The 16,549-nt window shown below is 51.9% G+C and overlaps 2 protein-coding genes across 2 annotated transcripts in view; one reads left to right on the top strand and one right to left on the bottom strand.

The window, feature by feature from the left end:
* The window catches only part of LOC119395679 (uncharacterized), a 320,940-nt gene that overhangs the window by 252,407 nt on the left and 51,984 nt on the right, over window positions 1-16,549 (bottom strand). The window lies entirely within an intron of this gene.
* LOC119395580 (uncharacterized protein K02A2.6-like) lies at window positions 852-2,060 on the top strand. The gene is made up of 2 exons (XM_037662558.2): window positions 852-1,006; window positions 1,119-2,060. Exons 1-2 carry the CDS (start codon window positions 879-881, stop codon window positions 1,870-1,872), a joined length of 882 nt encoding a protein of 293 aa, XP_037518486.1. The 5' UTR covers window positions 852-878; the 3' UTR covers window positions 1,873-2,060.

The following is a 16,549-nucleotide window of genomic DNA, read 5'->3' as shown; positions in this document are numbered from 1 at the left end:
TTTCCTTTGAACAAGCGCTTGAGTAAGGACGAACCTTGGCAATGGAACGCCGCTTGTCAAAGTGCGTTTGCGCAAGTAAAAAAACTGCTGTCGTCAAAGCCTATTCTGATTCACTATGATCCCAGTTTGCCATTGCAGTTGTCATGCGATGCTTCTTCCTACGGAATAGGCGCAGTTTTGTCACACGTTTTTCAAGGCCAAGTTCATCCAATAGCCTATGCTTCACGAACGTTAACAAAAGCTGAACAAGGTTACAGTCAATTGGAGAAAGAAGCATTAGCGCTTGTTTTTGGAGACAAGAAGTTCCATTACTACGTTTACGGACGGAAGTTTGTGTTGCTCACGGATCACAAGCCACTTGAGACGACCTTTGGCCCCAAAACAGGCATTCCTGCCATCGCAGCTGCCAGACTGCAACGCTGGGCAGTCACGCTTTCTGCATATTCTTTTTCTTTGCAGTATCGCCCTTCAGCGCAGAACGTGGACGCTGATTGCTTATCGCGCATTCCAATCCAGCAACCGGGAACAGACGGGGCAACAGAAAATTTTCTGGTTTTGCGTTTAGACAGCATGCCCGTCTGCAGTAAACAGATCGCAGAGGAAACTGCACGGGATCCAGTGTTCCGTCAAGTAGTGCAGTACATCTTGTCAGGCTGGCCTGCTAACGTATCTGCGAACCTGAAACCTTTTTTCTGCAGGAAACTAGAGCTTTCTTTATATCAAGGTTGTGTCATGCTGGGAATGCGTGTGGTGGTACGAGAAAAATTCCGTAAATTTGTCCTAGATGAATTACATGAGGGGCATCCGGGAGTGGTGCGCACCAAAGAGCTTGCAAGAAGCTATGTGTGGTGGCCACATATCGATCAGGACATAGAGAGATGTGTCGGCTCTTGTCACGCATGCGCAGAGACACGCAGTTTGCCAGTGAAAGCGCCGCTCCATCCATGGTCCTGGCCGACGCGTCCTTGGCAACGCCTACACATGGACTTTGCAGGTCCAATAAAAGGTATATCCTACTTAGTAGTAGTCGGCGCCCATTCCAAGTGGCCAGAAGTATGTCCCATGACAACCACTACATCAGAGGCAACCATTGCTTGCATTCATGAACTTTTCTGCAGATTTGGATTTCCAGAAACACTCGTGTCCGACAACGGAAGCCAGTTCATTTCTGCAGAGTTCCAAGCCTACCTCAAGCACAGGGGCATTGGGCACGTAAGAACCGCACCGTATCACCCAAGTAGCAACGGACTGGCTGAACGTTTTGTTCAGACTTTGAAGTCAGCGCTCCGCAAGAGCAGTCCGAGGAGCGCCAGTGAGGAGTTAGCCGACTTCCTTCTGACGTATCGTAATACGCCTCATGCTACGACAGGGGAGGCCCCTTCCACTTTGCTCCTGGGGAGACGCCTGCGGACCAGACTAGACCTCATACGACCAGCGGTCGAGAACAGAGTGCGTCAGCGCCAGTTCGACCAGACAAGGCGTCACCCGCGTCGTGACAACGTCATCGCTGTTGGTGATGCCGTTCGTGTGCGCAATTTCCGATCGGGACCAAAGTGGCTGTGTGCAACAGTTCTTGCCCGTACGGGACCAGTGTCATATCGGTTAAGTGTAGTGACTCCGCGTGGTGTGTTCCAGTGGGTGCGTCACCAAAATCACATCCGCAACGATAACACCGGCATCGCCACGGAGTTCGAACTACCCTTCAGTGAAAGGCAGCAAGAAGTCCCCGCACAGGTCCCGGCCTGCGACTCATCACATGACGTCGACAGCTCGCCCACCGCACAAAGTGAACCGGCGGACACTTCAAACGATCCTAGCGAACGTCGCTACCCGCAGAGACAGCGTCGCCCACCTGATCGCTTTGTGCCGTGAACTTTTTGGACAATGCTTGGGGATCCAAATAAGTGTGGGGGGATGTCGCATATCTGTACACGTGTGCTTGTGCGATACTCTGTCACGCGGCCCATATCGCAACACCCTCGCCCACGATGTGAATAAAAGCGCTTGGCGCGCGGTTGGGCGGGGGCACTTTCCCTCCGGCACTCTTGGTTATCGCTATGTTGCTGGCATGCGAATAAAGCATGTTTGAGTACTGTCGGCGTCTTCATACCCGGAAGCCCTGGAACACGACACCGGGTCCCCCGTCCCCCCGAATTTTTTTCCCATGGCATACACAGCACAAAATGACATTCCACCTCATCTGCCTGCCCGGCCCCCACTTCAGATCAAGGAGGTGCCAGCGGCAACGGAATTGGTGCTGTTTTGATTCAGCATCAAATCGGGTGCGCCCGTGTTATCGCCTATGCCAGACGTCTCCTTTCCATAGCCGAGCAAAACTGCTCAATCGCCGAAATGGAGTGCCTTGCTCTCGTTTGCGCGGGAGGCAAACGTCGGCCCTACTTACATGGTCGACATTTCACAGCCGATCAATACACATTCTGCTGGCTCTCGTCTTTGGAAAATGCCACTGGTTGTCTTGGTCACACGGCACTACGGCTCCAATAATTGAACTGCTCGATGTCTTACTAATCTGGCCGCTTATACCATGATGCTAACTGCTTGTCCCGCAATTCAGCGCACCCTCCTGAGGCCTTGGATGAAGCGCCATCATGTGTACTCTCTCTGTGTCTCTGCTTTCAGCGACCTCTTTGATGAACAGCGCTGAGACCCCGTCTTTTGTGACATCATGGAGAAGCTCAGTTTTACGGAGCCCAATCCGTCTACTCGACTGCTCGTGCTTAAGGACAGCGCACTGCACCGTCACAATGTCCACGCAAATGAATGCGAAATGCTGCTTGTGGTACTTTCCCACCTACGTGCGAGCGTTATCAGCCTGCTCCATGACGCCCCCACTGCCGCTCACCTTGGTGTGTCTCGAACGTGCGACCGTGTACAGCGTCGATTTTACTGACCCGCTAATTACTCTTTATCACTTTGTCACCCACTACGTCGCCGCATGCGACCAGTACCAAGGCCGTAAAAAACCTCCTATGAGTCCGGCCGTGCTCCTGCAGCCATTCGATTTTCCGTTTCACGCCGCCTTCAGAGTTGGCCTTGAGCTCGCGAAAGGCACTGCGCTTGCCGGCAACGGGCTCAATTGCGTTGTATATCGCGCGTACGAAATGCAAAGCGAAGGCCGGTTTGGGCGTCAGCTCGCCTGTGCTTTGTGAACGCCGGGAAAATGGCCGCCGGCCGCCCGGACGCCGGCTCATCGAATGTTCGCCACGGTGATGAGCTGGTGGCTCGCGATACTGGGCAGAGGCCTCTCCGCTGCGCTTCGACTCGTTCGAAACGCGCTGCTGTGGCCGGCAACGAGCTTCGTTGTACGTAGCGTGCTTGAAGTACACCGGCATAGGCTGGCGGTGGGCTTTAGCTAGCCGACTTTAGCTGTGCTTCGGAACTGTGGAAATTGGTCACCATTGGTCGCCTGACGGTAGTCAGCCTCCCCGTCGCTCGCTCGTAAGCAGCTCACCGCCGTTCGTGGCGGCGGCACCGCGTTTGCTCGCTGGACGGCAGCTCGCTCGAGGAAGATAGTGGAAATTTGACGCCATTACCGTCGGCTTCCCCGTCGCTCGCTCGCAAGCAGCTGGGCGCCGTTCGTGATGATGGCGGCGCATTCGCTCGCTGTACTGCCGCTCGCTCGAGGAACTTTGTGGAAATCGGTGGCCATTACCGTCGGCTTCCTCGTTGCTCGCTCGTTTTCTGCAAGTTCGCTGGCGGCAGCGGTGGCTCACGGGTTTGCTGGAGCTGTACAACGCCGCTCGCAGAAAACTCGCCGACTCGTTGGCGGCGCCTCGGCGTGATGGCTGCGGCTGCCGTACTTGAGCTCCCTATTGCAATACCCAGTGTCATTGTGTACCAGCGTCCAGTGCCATGCCGGATATTGGGCCCAGTGTCGTGCTGGGTACTGGGCCGCTGGAGCGGCGTTTTACGGGGAGGCGCTGGGTGCTCAAGCGCAAAATCGCTCCACAGCGTTAAAACAGCGGTGCCTACCTGCCCCACATAAAATTGTTAGTGAGGAAAGTGATACAGAAAGCATTAGTGCTATAAAAAACGACGTACGAAAAAGAACTCCACTACGAGAACTCGAACTCGCCACCTCTCGATCCCAAACCGAGTACTCTACCACTGCGCCACGCTGAAACATGGTCCCCTTGCTGAAAAAGAGCTAGTCAATACAGTAACACAGCGTTTCGTTTCATATTTTGATGTCGCATACTGAAGGAAGACGCCATCTTCCTTTCCAAATCAAGCTTGCTTCTGTTTTAAGCAAAAACAAGGGGTTGCCGGCAGGGGCGTAGCCAAGGGGGGGTTGGGGGGGTTCAACCCCCTCCCGAAATTTTTCAATTTTGCTTGCGTATATATACACGCACACATACAAACGCACGCACGAACATGCATAAAGTATGGTTGAAACCCCCTCCCCCCCCTCCCCCCCGGAATAAATTTCTGGCTACGCCCCTGGTTGCCGGCAATCAATGAAATGCCCAAATTGGGAAGAGCTCTCAGTTTCTTTAAGAATTGCCGCCTTAACTCCGAAACATATCAAATGGATCGAGTAGCAGGTCACAGTTTGACGGCTGTTACTGCCGATTTTTAATAGCCGTCTCTCGCTCTTGGTAATGATCAACGTGTACAGAAGCTTTATGATGACTCGCTCGAAAAACACGCGCGTACATGAATTTATACAGCGTAGTTTTGTCGTGCGAGCGACGATATTACTGCGGGGCGGGCGTGCCTGTATTCTGATTTGCAGTTCTATCGATCACTACAATTATAAAACCGCTCAGCAAAAACAAATACAATTCGCTGAAAATGTATGCCGGTGTTTTAGTCCACTAACGCGTACCAGTTGACAGGTATGTGTTGTGACGTATCAGTCAGAGAAGTACCTGCGAGTGCGGCCGGCTGCTTTCGGTGAGCCTACCTCCGTTGCTGAAAGCGCATCGCATCGATGGTCATCAATCCTTGTGCAGACACCATACACAAGAAAAAAAAAATGGTTAATTTAGGCTAACACATGTCCAGAGTGTACATTACAGTCATTCTTACACGTCGGAATTGCGTCTAATTAAAGCAAGATGCGCCGGTGGCATGTAGACGGACCCGGCCGGTGCGTTAGGCCTAACGCTCGCTGGGAGTCGCACTGGGTAGGACCGATCTCGGCGGAGATGAGTAGCGATGGTTGACGTTTCTGCATTTTGTCCTCGGAAAGTTTTTAACTGTTGCCTAACGTATAGCTGAAGTAAGTGGATGTGCAAGAATTGTTCGAGATGCGTTTCTGGTGTGGCGATGTCTAACGACGGCTGTTTTTCTGGCCTCCGTCGGGAGAGGTGGCGAAGTTAGAGCTCATTGACTTTTTGTCAACTGCACGGAGATGTAACGATTTGCTCTGTATGTTCAGACCGACGGCTCCAGACTTACAAACATTACAATATGGAGTCATTATTGCAACACACCACGGATGCAAAACTGATATATATGCACGACATGCACAAAATGTGCATTCACTGCTGCTACGTGCTCCGCGAGGATTAACGACTGTACTGAATTAACGAGTACTGAAAGCAGCGCCCGGCATTGGCAGAAACAGTACAGGCTCCAGTATCTGCCAGCGCACGCCAGTGAAAATTCCAGCGTCTCCAGCGCTTCCCAGTGAGCGCCAGCGTCACAGCGGCAACGCCAGTGCCCCTACCAGTGCGACCCAGCTCTTTCCCAGTGCGTTCACCGGAGTCCCAGTGAATCCGAGCGTAGCCAGTGTTCCCAGTGCAATCTAGTGCCAAAAAACACACTGGCATGACTCTGCGGGTACTGGAACGGTGCTGTTTTTTTTTTTGCAATAGGGCTGTGGCGCTATGTGGCTCGAAATGCGTATTTGATGATGTACGACATTACGTGAAATTATTTGCATGCCATTATTCAGGCGTGTGTTTTTATTTCACCTTGCACGTATTTGCCATATCCTCTCTCTCACGATCGACTATCTGCATTCTTTGTGTGTTTGCAGGATGCAGCCTTTGTCCGCAACGTGCAGAATGCTCTGCGCAACGTGCAGAATGTCAGTCATAGCAGTTTCACAAAAAGAACTGTGCGAGATATGGCAACGTGGCTGGACCTGTATTGGATATCTTACAGTGAATTCAATGAAAGAAAGCAGAAACCTCATATGTGTAGAGAGATATTTAAACGTTTCATTCTCTCACTTTTGTCCGACATGGTCGCGTTGACTGCGAAAGCAGTGATACATGCATGACTAAATATTTTTAGCGTGTTCTCTTTCGCGGCATTTGTTCGTCACCGCGGGAAAAAAGCACGTGAGAAAAGTATGAGGCCTTGCAGGGAGTGACTGTAGAAAACCATTCGTGGGGATTAACGGATCATTTGAACTGGGTATAAAACATCCATCCGGATGGAGTATTTGAGTGGACCGACCATTGGTCCGGAGAAGTGCAACTGTGGGGACTATTGGGTACCCGGTAGGGTGTAAATGTGAGGATTAACTTTCAGTCCACCGAGCTGCTCTGTGGGGACTAACAGTTGCCGTGCAAAGTATAAATGTCAGAACTAAATGTTCATTCATTGAGGTGACCTGCGGGGACTAACAGTTAGCTGCATGGGGACTAACTGTTAGACCCGGTGCCGTTAGCCCTTAAACGGATTAATGGTTGTGGCCGCTTCATTAGTCCCCAAAGGGACAAACCACAGACCCTTTTGCCTTAAAGTGCACAGCGGCCTGACTCGGTCGGTTATGCCTCACGCGCTCGTTTTCATTCCCATTTTCCCTTCTACGAAAAGTTTGCATAACTGTGCTTGCAATACACACGTTGGTAATCAGTGCCAGCCCACGCTTTCTTTCTTGTCCCGTTTATTCGCAATATTTTTTCCAATGTCTTCCTAATATCTCATCATGCCAATAAAAAAAGGTACACAAGTGTTAAACAATAGGTTAGGTAAATGATGCCCTCAATACACTAGCGTCGTTAATATCACCACCATAGGTTTATGAAGAGATGACAAAATCAATGACAAAAGTTTCACTTTTAACTTTCCCGCCAAAATCTCGGATGCTGACGTCGCAGATTTCAAATTGTTTGACAGATAAGCTGTACATGCCTAGGCGAAACGGCAACCCGTCTGTCCGATATTGACAGAAACTTCTCCATTGGCTGCGCCGTCAGTGGCGTCCTTCTCTCTACGTCGTACCCAAGCATGCGCGCTATGGCGGGCTGGTGCTTGGAAGAGGTGGCGGTGCGGGCAGAGCAGCGTCAACGTGTCAATGGCGCAAACGTGTTCGCGAGGGCGAATCACCACTTGCGCGGAAGTTCCTCGAGCGGAACTGCAACGTCTGCGACCACCTGTGGTTCGACAACAACCTAGCTAGAATCGACGAGATCCGATCTCAACAACAACGGAGCAATGCCGTGGAGGTACTGACGCTCTCAGTTGCTCCCGACGTTGGTCAGTTTCGGGTTTGTGGAGCATGCGCGGAATCATTATTCAAAGTTAGTCTGCCAAATTTAAGCCCTGTGGACGGATACGTTTACCCACCAATGCCTTCACGTTTGCCTAGGCTCAACGTCGTCGAGGAACAACAACTAGTGACCCCTCTTCTGCCATTCATGTGCATTCTGCGATTAACCCACGGCAACAGACAATATGCAATCAAGGGACAAGTTGCGAAGGTTCTGAAATGTCTGCCCCCTGAAATGTCGGCGGTGCAACATCGCCGACGACGTAGCAATCGAGGTAGATATCAAGCGCCGTTTCCTCGCAAAGCCTACGTATAAGCGGGGCCTTGTCAAGAAATGTATCATCAAAGCCTGGCTACTCTATCTCGTCGACAGCCCGTAGTACCGACATGATAAGACACGAGTATAACACACCGTCCGTACAGACGAGCCGATTAACAAAGACGAGATCGAAGCCACGGCCGTAGTTACGGATCCTGACGATCCGGTACAGTGCTTGTTTGCCACCCAGGCAGCACGCCGCCATTGGACCAATGCCGGCCCAACGTCGGGAAATGACGGCAGCAATATGGGCCCCACGTCGGCGAATCACGCTCGCGCTACTTTCACCCGCATCGGCCCGACGTCGGCTAGCCGGCGTTGGGCCGATGTGGGCTAGCCAGCGTCGGTTCGAGACGGGCCTACCGTTATTCAGCCGATGATGGCAAGCCGTCATTGGGCCTATGTAAGCTAGCCTATGCTGGCGTGGTGTTGGCACCGCCGATTTCGGGTAGCCGCCGGCATGACCGTTAGCACCCGTTATTATAGTGTTTTAGCAGTTGTGGATTACGGTGCGTTAAGTACGGTAGTACTGTGCCGTCGTGGTCTGCACGTAGCTAGTTTATATGGGGAGGCCGGCGGTAGTTGCTCGATGCGTACAGTAACTTGAACAGAAACGCTGATACAGGTGTTATAAAGTAAAACGGCTGCGCGCCGACCACGGCAGTTCGGTATTACTGTGGTTACTGTGCTATAAGTCAGCAATGCTAAAATAGGCTATTCGGGGCCCAACGGCATTCATCGACTACCATTGGCGCCATATTCGAAAAATACGTCTTTATTACAACGACTGATCCACTGAGGTCTTAGTGCGCAATTAAGACCCTCAAATATGTGGAACCGTGCAAGGTCGACAGAAAAAGTCAATATTGTCTCCAACAGAACTAAAATGATGAAAAGGCCTCCTGCACCAACTACGCGTGCGTCTGGCAAATGAAGGAGCAACACATTTGTAAGGTGGTAAACACAAATTTATTCACAGATATGAACACACGCCAGCAGTTCCGAAATAATTAAGCCATAAAGGAATACGTAAACATCTGTAGATACCGTAGCCAACATCTAAAACGATGCCACACCCACCGTATTCCTCAAGAAAAGCAGGACAATCCTGATCGAGAATGGAGTCAGGTGAAGAATCATAGGTGGGGCGAGGTTCAAGGATTAACGAAGAATATCTTAGCTACTTGCGTTTTGCGGATGATATTGCGCTTCTCAGCAATGACGGTGCCGAATCACGAAAAAAATTCTGGAGATGTAGACGAAAGGAGCGTTGAAGTAGGATTAAAGACTGACCCGAAGAAAATAATGTTAGGCGGCCTGGCGAAAAAGCGACATTAGGAGTGGCAACTAGACTAGAAGAGTATGTATACGCGTCAGCTAATTACTAGCAGAAGAGCATCCCCCCCCCCCCGATGTTTATTAAATTCACCAAAGCATAAGGTGGGATTGGTTAGGAAACGTTACGCATCCGCAACACATCACTGGCAATCAAATTAGCCTTATCCTTTAGGCGGAAATTGCAAATTATTCATTGATAACTTACGGGTCAAAAAGATGGATAAACTGCTGCACGCGACGCGAAACATTGCGAGCGGTACCACAAGATCCCAAGAAATCTACATCTAAACAAGGTAGACACGCACGCACTCCTAATCTAAAGGTAAGATTGTAACAGAAAGGAATCATGCGTAAAAACCACTCACGTGTGTCCGTTGGATCGCTAAAAGCACGAGCGAATAAAAAATGAAAGCGCACCATATCAGAATATACAAAAAACCACGGTAAATAGAAAATGCGCGATGAGAAGAAAACAAAGATCTGATGACACGTAACAGTAGTCAACACGTGGCCTTATATGAGGCGAGCGAATCCAATATGGAAGCACGGGGCCACTGGTTGCTCGCTGCGGTGATCTCTGCCAAAAACAATGCCGGGATCCTGCCGCGTATCCGTCTCGCGCACGATTTTGACTTTTCACCACACATGTCCACACACCGCACTTCTTGAAGAATTCTGCTGGCCAGAGTGAAAAAAACCTGCTCCGTCGGGGCGTCTGCCCTATCCTGCCTGGTCAAGCGAGTTTCGCGACAATGACGCTGAACGAGAGGAAGCGGGGGGGGGGGAGCTAGAGGTTGAAGAAGACGAAAAAAATGCAAATTCTCCTTTCTTGAAAGCACGGCTCAGCCTACAACAATAGTGTACGTTCCCCCCAGCATGTCGTCTATGGGCACGCCGTTTGAACAAGGCGTTCGTCGATTTTTCAATGCATCACTTGTTGCAACGTGTCACTACATGAAAACTTCGCGTACACCGCGTTGGAGCCGCATTTTTATCGTGTTTCACGTGCCATATTAAATAACTCTAATGCGACTGCTTCTGAATGCACTTGGGAAGCAATCGTTGAGCGATATTTTTACTAGAGAAAGATAGTATGGCACAGTAAGGACTTCGACGAAGTGCAAATAAGAACTGACAAACACGTGGCAAACACGTGTTTGTCAGTACTTAGTTATTGTCATAGCAGAAACTAATAAGAGAATGCAAGCTATTCAGTCGGCGATACCTCGCGCCCCGAATCGTACGTGGGGTATTAGCACGATACTTTATTTGAACTGTGTTATTTGTGCTAGTACACCAATCCATGTAGCGGCTATCTGCAGCTTAGGCTACAAACATTCAAGCGCCTAATGCTATATTGCACTACAGTTGTAGCCTGTCTTTAGCAAGAAAAGGCATATGAAAGAAACTACTCAGAAGCGCGCAGGCGCGATGTTCCGGCAATGAAACGCGTACGAAGCGCGCCTGACGTCTGATTGATACATAGAATGAATGTATTTTGGTAATGCTTATCTCGATCAGATCTTAATTATCAGGTTGAGCGGAGCCGGGCGGCAAAAAGGCTCGGCTATTCCTGGAAAAACTGTCACTGAGCTCTACACTGTCTGAAGGACGGCAAAATGGGCCCAATATTAGCCGCTGAAAGTGAAAGGCTCAGCGAACGTCGGCTTAAGCGCTGCAAAAGTGCTCCAATATTTGCCGGTGAAAGCTAACGCCTCAGCCGACATAGGCTGACGAAAGGCAAGACTGGCCCTATATTTGCCGATGAAAGCCATTGGCTCAGCCGACATCGGTGGGACGGCGGCAAACGAGGCCCAATATTGCCGGTGAATGCCCTAAATATTCAATGAAGGGCGGCAAAGCTGGCCCAACATTGCCGGCCAAATTCAACGGCGCAGCCAATAATGGCTTGCTGCCGGCACCATTGGGCCGAGATTGGGCCTCGCATAGCCGCCGTAAAACCAATATCGGCCCTACGTTGTGTGCTGCCTGGGCACGCACGCAGTGAGCCACACGGCAGTGTTCGATGACGCAGCCGTGGACTCGTCTCGTCGGCGGCACGCATAGCCATCGCTCCCGGAGAACGACAGGTTCTCGTGTCCCTGTGTATTCTGCCGAAATTGAGTAGAAATTAAAAAGAAAAGTGGTTTATTTATTTATTTAGGATTACTGACAATCTCGTCAGATACAATAGCAGGAAAAGTTGGTGCTAATATGCGATGATTACAGTCAAAAATATTGGCAGTTCAACAATAAAATACAATCATAAGTTAAGTCATAGCTACAACTGTGAAAATACCAGTGTATATTCAAAATGACAAATGAAAAGTAAAAATATACATTCAATGCCAACAAGATGCGTGTGTGAGATAATTTTTAGTCATTTTGTGGATGCATAAATAAGCCAGAAGAAACGAAAATAATAAGAATAGAATGATTGCGTTTGTGCGCTAAGAAAAGTATATGCGCGTTATAAGTAAAAAAATCAATTTGGCACTTCTACTTTGAGAGTGATGCTGCTTGTCAAGCAATCTGTTCATTTTCAACCAGTGTGGCAAACTTGCTTAATGATGGCGCGCGGGTTATGGTGGAATTTAGTAAGTTCTGCGACAAATACGCGGAGTAGTTGTCGTTTCCGCAGATATACATTGGCCATCAGAGGAAAATCACAAGTTCAAATGCCGCACCGTTCCCAAAAGCCACCAGTGAGATAAGGTGCTCATACCGTAGAGGCGTGGAACCGGCCCACATCTTGTAGATGGCCATGAAAGTGATCTGGTTCAACGTCGTGGAAAAGGGTCACATTCCGTACCACCCGCTCGTCAACAGCTAGAGAGCGGTGACTTCGTGAGTGATGGGCTTTATTGAAACATGCCGTCCATGCGCGGAGTGACCAGTCGAGCGGGCCAGACTCGGGCGGCCAGACTCGGAGAGCCGTTTGGACAGCCGAGGCGAACAGACTTGTGCAAGACATGTACCACCGCTTGGCCGCCTCGAACGAGAGTCCCCTACTACCATGAGTGCCCACCCGGCTGCGCAGAACACCGGAGACTATTACGAGATAATAGAATATTCACTGAAGCTCAAGTGGACGACGAGCCTGACGGATGATGAATGCTTAGGGCAGGCAGTCAAGAAATCTGAGGAAGGTCTTATTCTCAGCAATGCGCGCCTCAACGCGCAGTACGAACGCAAAATGGAGCAATGGCATTGCGAGCGACTCGCTGGCGAGGCACTCGAGGAGCAGCAGCGCCAACAGCAGCTGCTCGAGCAATAGGCGGTGACAGCCATTGGTGGCTGGCTGCAAGAAAAGGTCAAGCAAGCACCACCAGCTGTCCCCGATAATGCGGTGACTGCCGTTCCAGCTGCGGTCGGTCCCGAGGAATCAGCACTGGTCCCCCTTCCCTCGGCTTCCGACGGGGACGAGATGGACATTACCGCGGCCTCGCGTCAGCGGGGACGCGACGAGGACGCCGCAGAATACCCACGGAAGCAGGCAAGCGCACAAGGAGCAGCTGGTACCACAACAACAACTGCAGCAGCACCCGCCGGTTCCCCTTCCGTGCGGGACGATACAGCGAGTTCAACCACAGCAGGTTTTTGGGTGTAGCGCCGCGTACGAATTGGTAAAAAAGAAGATGACAGGAAAGAGGCGCACTCGCAACTGAACTTTATTTTGCGTCGATTGCAAAATTGACACCCTTGTCCAGTATATTGCCCGTTCGGCAGGCCCTTTTCTAAGTCCTGCTCTCCAGGACACGAACTTCTGCACCCGTGAACTAGCTGCCGCCACATGTAGGGCTCGCCTGCTGGCGTTCTCCATCAGGCAGGCTTGTCTCCCTCCGGAAGCCGCCTTTTCTGTCGGGCCGTTCCCTCTTTCGCAAGCTCACGGTATTCGGGTGGCTCGAATCCTGCGTGATGAAGCTTGGAGACAGGTGAGGCTACTAAAGGACGCCCTGCTTGTTGCCTGTGCCCGCGTTTCACCTCCTGGCTGCCACCAGCGCCGGTTTCACAACGAACTACGAGAGGCGACATGCTCGGCTGACTTTATCTGGAATAGCATGTTGGCGAGACTTCCAAGAAAGACGCGCTCCACGCCCCAAGCTCGGAACGTGACACTGCTTGGTTCGCCACCTCCTGTTATTCCTCAGGATGTGGAGGGTGTCCTGCTGATGGGACCAAAATTTTGCGCCGCCCCGTCCGCTGATAAGACTCAATTGTTGGCGATGGTCAGGACTGCAGCTTCCTAGGCAAGCCCCGAAGATATTGACAAGTGCATACGCGTGACCGTTGAAGGATTTCCCACCACGCTCGTGACAAAGCCTCAGGTGAGCACTCGAAAGATTGTCAACGCGCTCCGCAAGGAAGATTTGAGGTTGCTCCTATCCGATAAGGAAGGAGGTTTCGTGGTCGCTACGAAAGACGCCTATGCCCACAGAGCGGAGCTCGCAGTGCAGCAACACTTTCAAAAAAGCGACGAAGTTCTGGCCAAGACGAAGAAGCATGCTGTAAGGCTGTGTGACGAATTGGGTGTCAAAAAGCTAGCGGCGTCAATTGGCAAAGAAGTAGGCCTTAGCCTGAGAACTTTTTTCTCGGCGAAGACGCACAAGGACGAGACCCCCTTTAGGGTGATAATTTCCGAGCGTGGCACGTGGCAACGTCACCTGGGCCGCCATCTGCAGCGTTACCTTAACTTGCTGTGTTTGGACGACCCCTACTTGGTGAGAAGCCCCACTGAGGTTTCAGAATTTCTAAGCGGTTTGGTTCCTTCAGGAGTTAGTGGTGTGTCGTTTGACGTCAAGGACCTATACTACTCTATGCCCCAGGACATGCTCATGAAGGTCGTTGACGAAGCGATCGACAATCACGGAGCGGTTCGCTTTCAAAATGAGTGTGGCATGAGCGTCGAAGGATTTCTTGAGCTCCTGAGGACCTACCTGTTGTCTCCGATAGTGGAGTTCGAAGGGTCTCTATACCGGCAGAAGCAAGGAATCTGCATTGGTTGTTGCCTGGCGCCCGTGCTAAGCGACTTGCTAATGGCACATTTCGATCGGCAATTGCAGAAAAAACTTGGCGATTTCACTGTTGTACGCGTATTTCGATACGTGGACGACTATCTGGTGCTTTTCCAGGCGGAGGAAAATTCCATTGAAGCTCGCTCAAAGCAGCTTCTTCATCTATTTGAGGCAACCCTCGACGGCCTAACCCTGACTATGGAGCTGCCAACTCAGCAACGTTTGAGATTCCTGGACTTAGAACTCACATTCGCAAGAGAACACGTCTGTTGGGCGCACTCTCCCCGCTCCAAGAAGGCCTTGCTCCCGTTTACCTCTGGCCATTCCAAGCTAGTCAAGCGGGGCATCGCGGTATCAGCATTGAGGAACGCATTGCAGCGATCTTGCCACCACAAGATCCAGGACAGCTATGTTACCCAAACGGAGAGGTTGAATGCTGCCGGGTTTCCCTCTCACATGCTATGTGAATTGGCGACAATGCTTTTGTGGAAGAAACGTACCGATGCTGCAGAAAAAGACAAAGTACAGGAGACACGCCCAAAGACTGCGGTAATCCCTTATATTCACGGCGTCTCACATCGCATCAAAAAGAACGCGGGACGCGTGGGTGTTCGTGTTTTCTTCAGCGCTCCAAACAAGCTCGGAGCCATTCTCGTGAACACAGGACGCCGACTTGCACCAAGAAACACGTCACGTCCTTCGTCGAATGCCAAAGGAACGTCGTGTACGAGATCCCCCTGACGTGCGGACTGGTGTACGTCGGTCAAACGGGGCGGTGCCTCAACGAACGTCTAAGGGAACATAAGGGCACGTTAAAGAGTGGTACGGGAAGCAACTTGGCACTTCATTGCAAAAAACAGTGCGCGTCAGCCCACTGCGCACCTGAGCTGGAAAAGACGCGAGTACTTAAAAGATATAGAAGAAAAGAAGAGCGTGAGTTATTTGAAGCATATGTCATCAACAAGTTGGGCAGCAGATGCATCAGCAAGCCGTCTCTTGACCTATTTTCATGTGAAATAGACTATCTCGATGATTAGTGCGGTAGGCCATTTTATCTGGTTTTATCTGGTTTTACTATATGGCAGTGTTAGAGGTAACACGTGGTGCTTTCATAGCTTTATATTTGCAATCGACGCAAAATAAAGTTCAGTTGCGAGTGCGCCTCTTTCCTGTCATCTTCTTTCTTACCAATTCGTACGCGGCGCTACACCCAAAAACCTGCAATGAAATACCAACTAGCCTGCATTGACACCCTTGTCCAGTATATCAACCACAGCCCCTGCAGCCCTCCTCGCACATGCGGCCTCCACCGACAGCGTGGTTGCGCCCCCTGCGGCTCCCGCAGGAAAGAAGAAGAAAAACAAGCGGAAGACACGCCCCAAGCGCCGGTGGCGGCCGCGCTAGTTCGTGCCTTCTGCAGCTGAGCCCCGGACAGCTCCGAGGCCACTCAACACCACGGTCGCCGTGCCGCGCCCGTGGCCATGCCCCCCGCCAGCCGAGGACGACTTCGTCACCGTCGTCTCCAAGGCAGCGCAGCGGAGAGCAAGGGCACTCGAGGCAGCAGCTGTCGCGACCGACCCTGCTGTTGTAGGGACAGTCTTCTACCGTCCCTCGGCTCCTGGAGGTTCGTTCGTCAGATCGCCACGCCTGATACTCGCGTCGGCGCTCGCGAAGCGGCCCGGTGTGTTGGCGGTGCGTGTCAACCACCGTTGAGTATCGTGGCCGCGGACGCGTCGACGGTGGCGTGTGTGTCGGAGCTCCTTACCATCAGGGAGCTCGGCGGCGTTCCCGTCACTGCCAGGGAGCCTGCGGATCGTCGCGCCAGCACCGGCTACGTGTACGGCGTGGACGGCGACATTACGGACGCTGAGCTGCTCGCGGGCATCACCTCGGCCGTTCCCGTGCTCTCGGCGACGAGGGAGGGAGCGACGGCGAAGTTACGCTTCGCCAAGCCGCTCCCACCGGAGCTTGCCGTGCTTCATGGCCTGCGGTTGCGCGCGCGGCGCGTTCGACCGCGACTGAGCCAGTGCCGGAAGTGCGGCCGTTTCGCACACGTTGTTGAGGCATCCCTGCGCATCGGTGAGTGCCTTCCCTGCGGCCGCCGCCACCCAGAGGCCGAGAGCTGTAAGCCCCGCTGCATCAACTGTGGTGGAGCGCATGAAGCTACCAATCCCACCTGCCTTCGCTGGCAGGAGGAGGGACGAGTGGCCACGTTGCTGGCTACCTCATCTATGCCACTCTCGAGACGGGCGGTAACGGTGGCAGTACGCGAGGAGACCCGTGAGGTACGCTCTTACGCTGCTGCCGTCAAAACCTCCCTGCTCGAGAACAACACCACGGACCGCGGCCGGCAGCGCCCTACTCCTGCGCTGCGCCGATCCCTCCTGCCAGCAGCGACCTCCGCCA

This window comes from Rhipicephalus sanguineus, chromosome 6 (assembly GCF_013339695.2).
Source record: "Rhipicephalus sanguineus isolate Rsan-2018 chromosome 6, BIME_Rsan_1.4, whole genome shotgun sequence".
NCBI classification, from domain to species: Eukaryota; Metazoa; Arthropoda; class Arachnida; order Ixodida; family Ixodidae; genus Rhipicephalus; species Rhipicephalus sanguineus.
The sequence above is the reverse complement of the archived record's forward strand: the minus strand, read 5'-3'. Positions and strand labels throughout refer to the sequence as shown.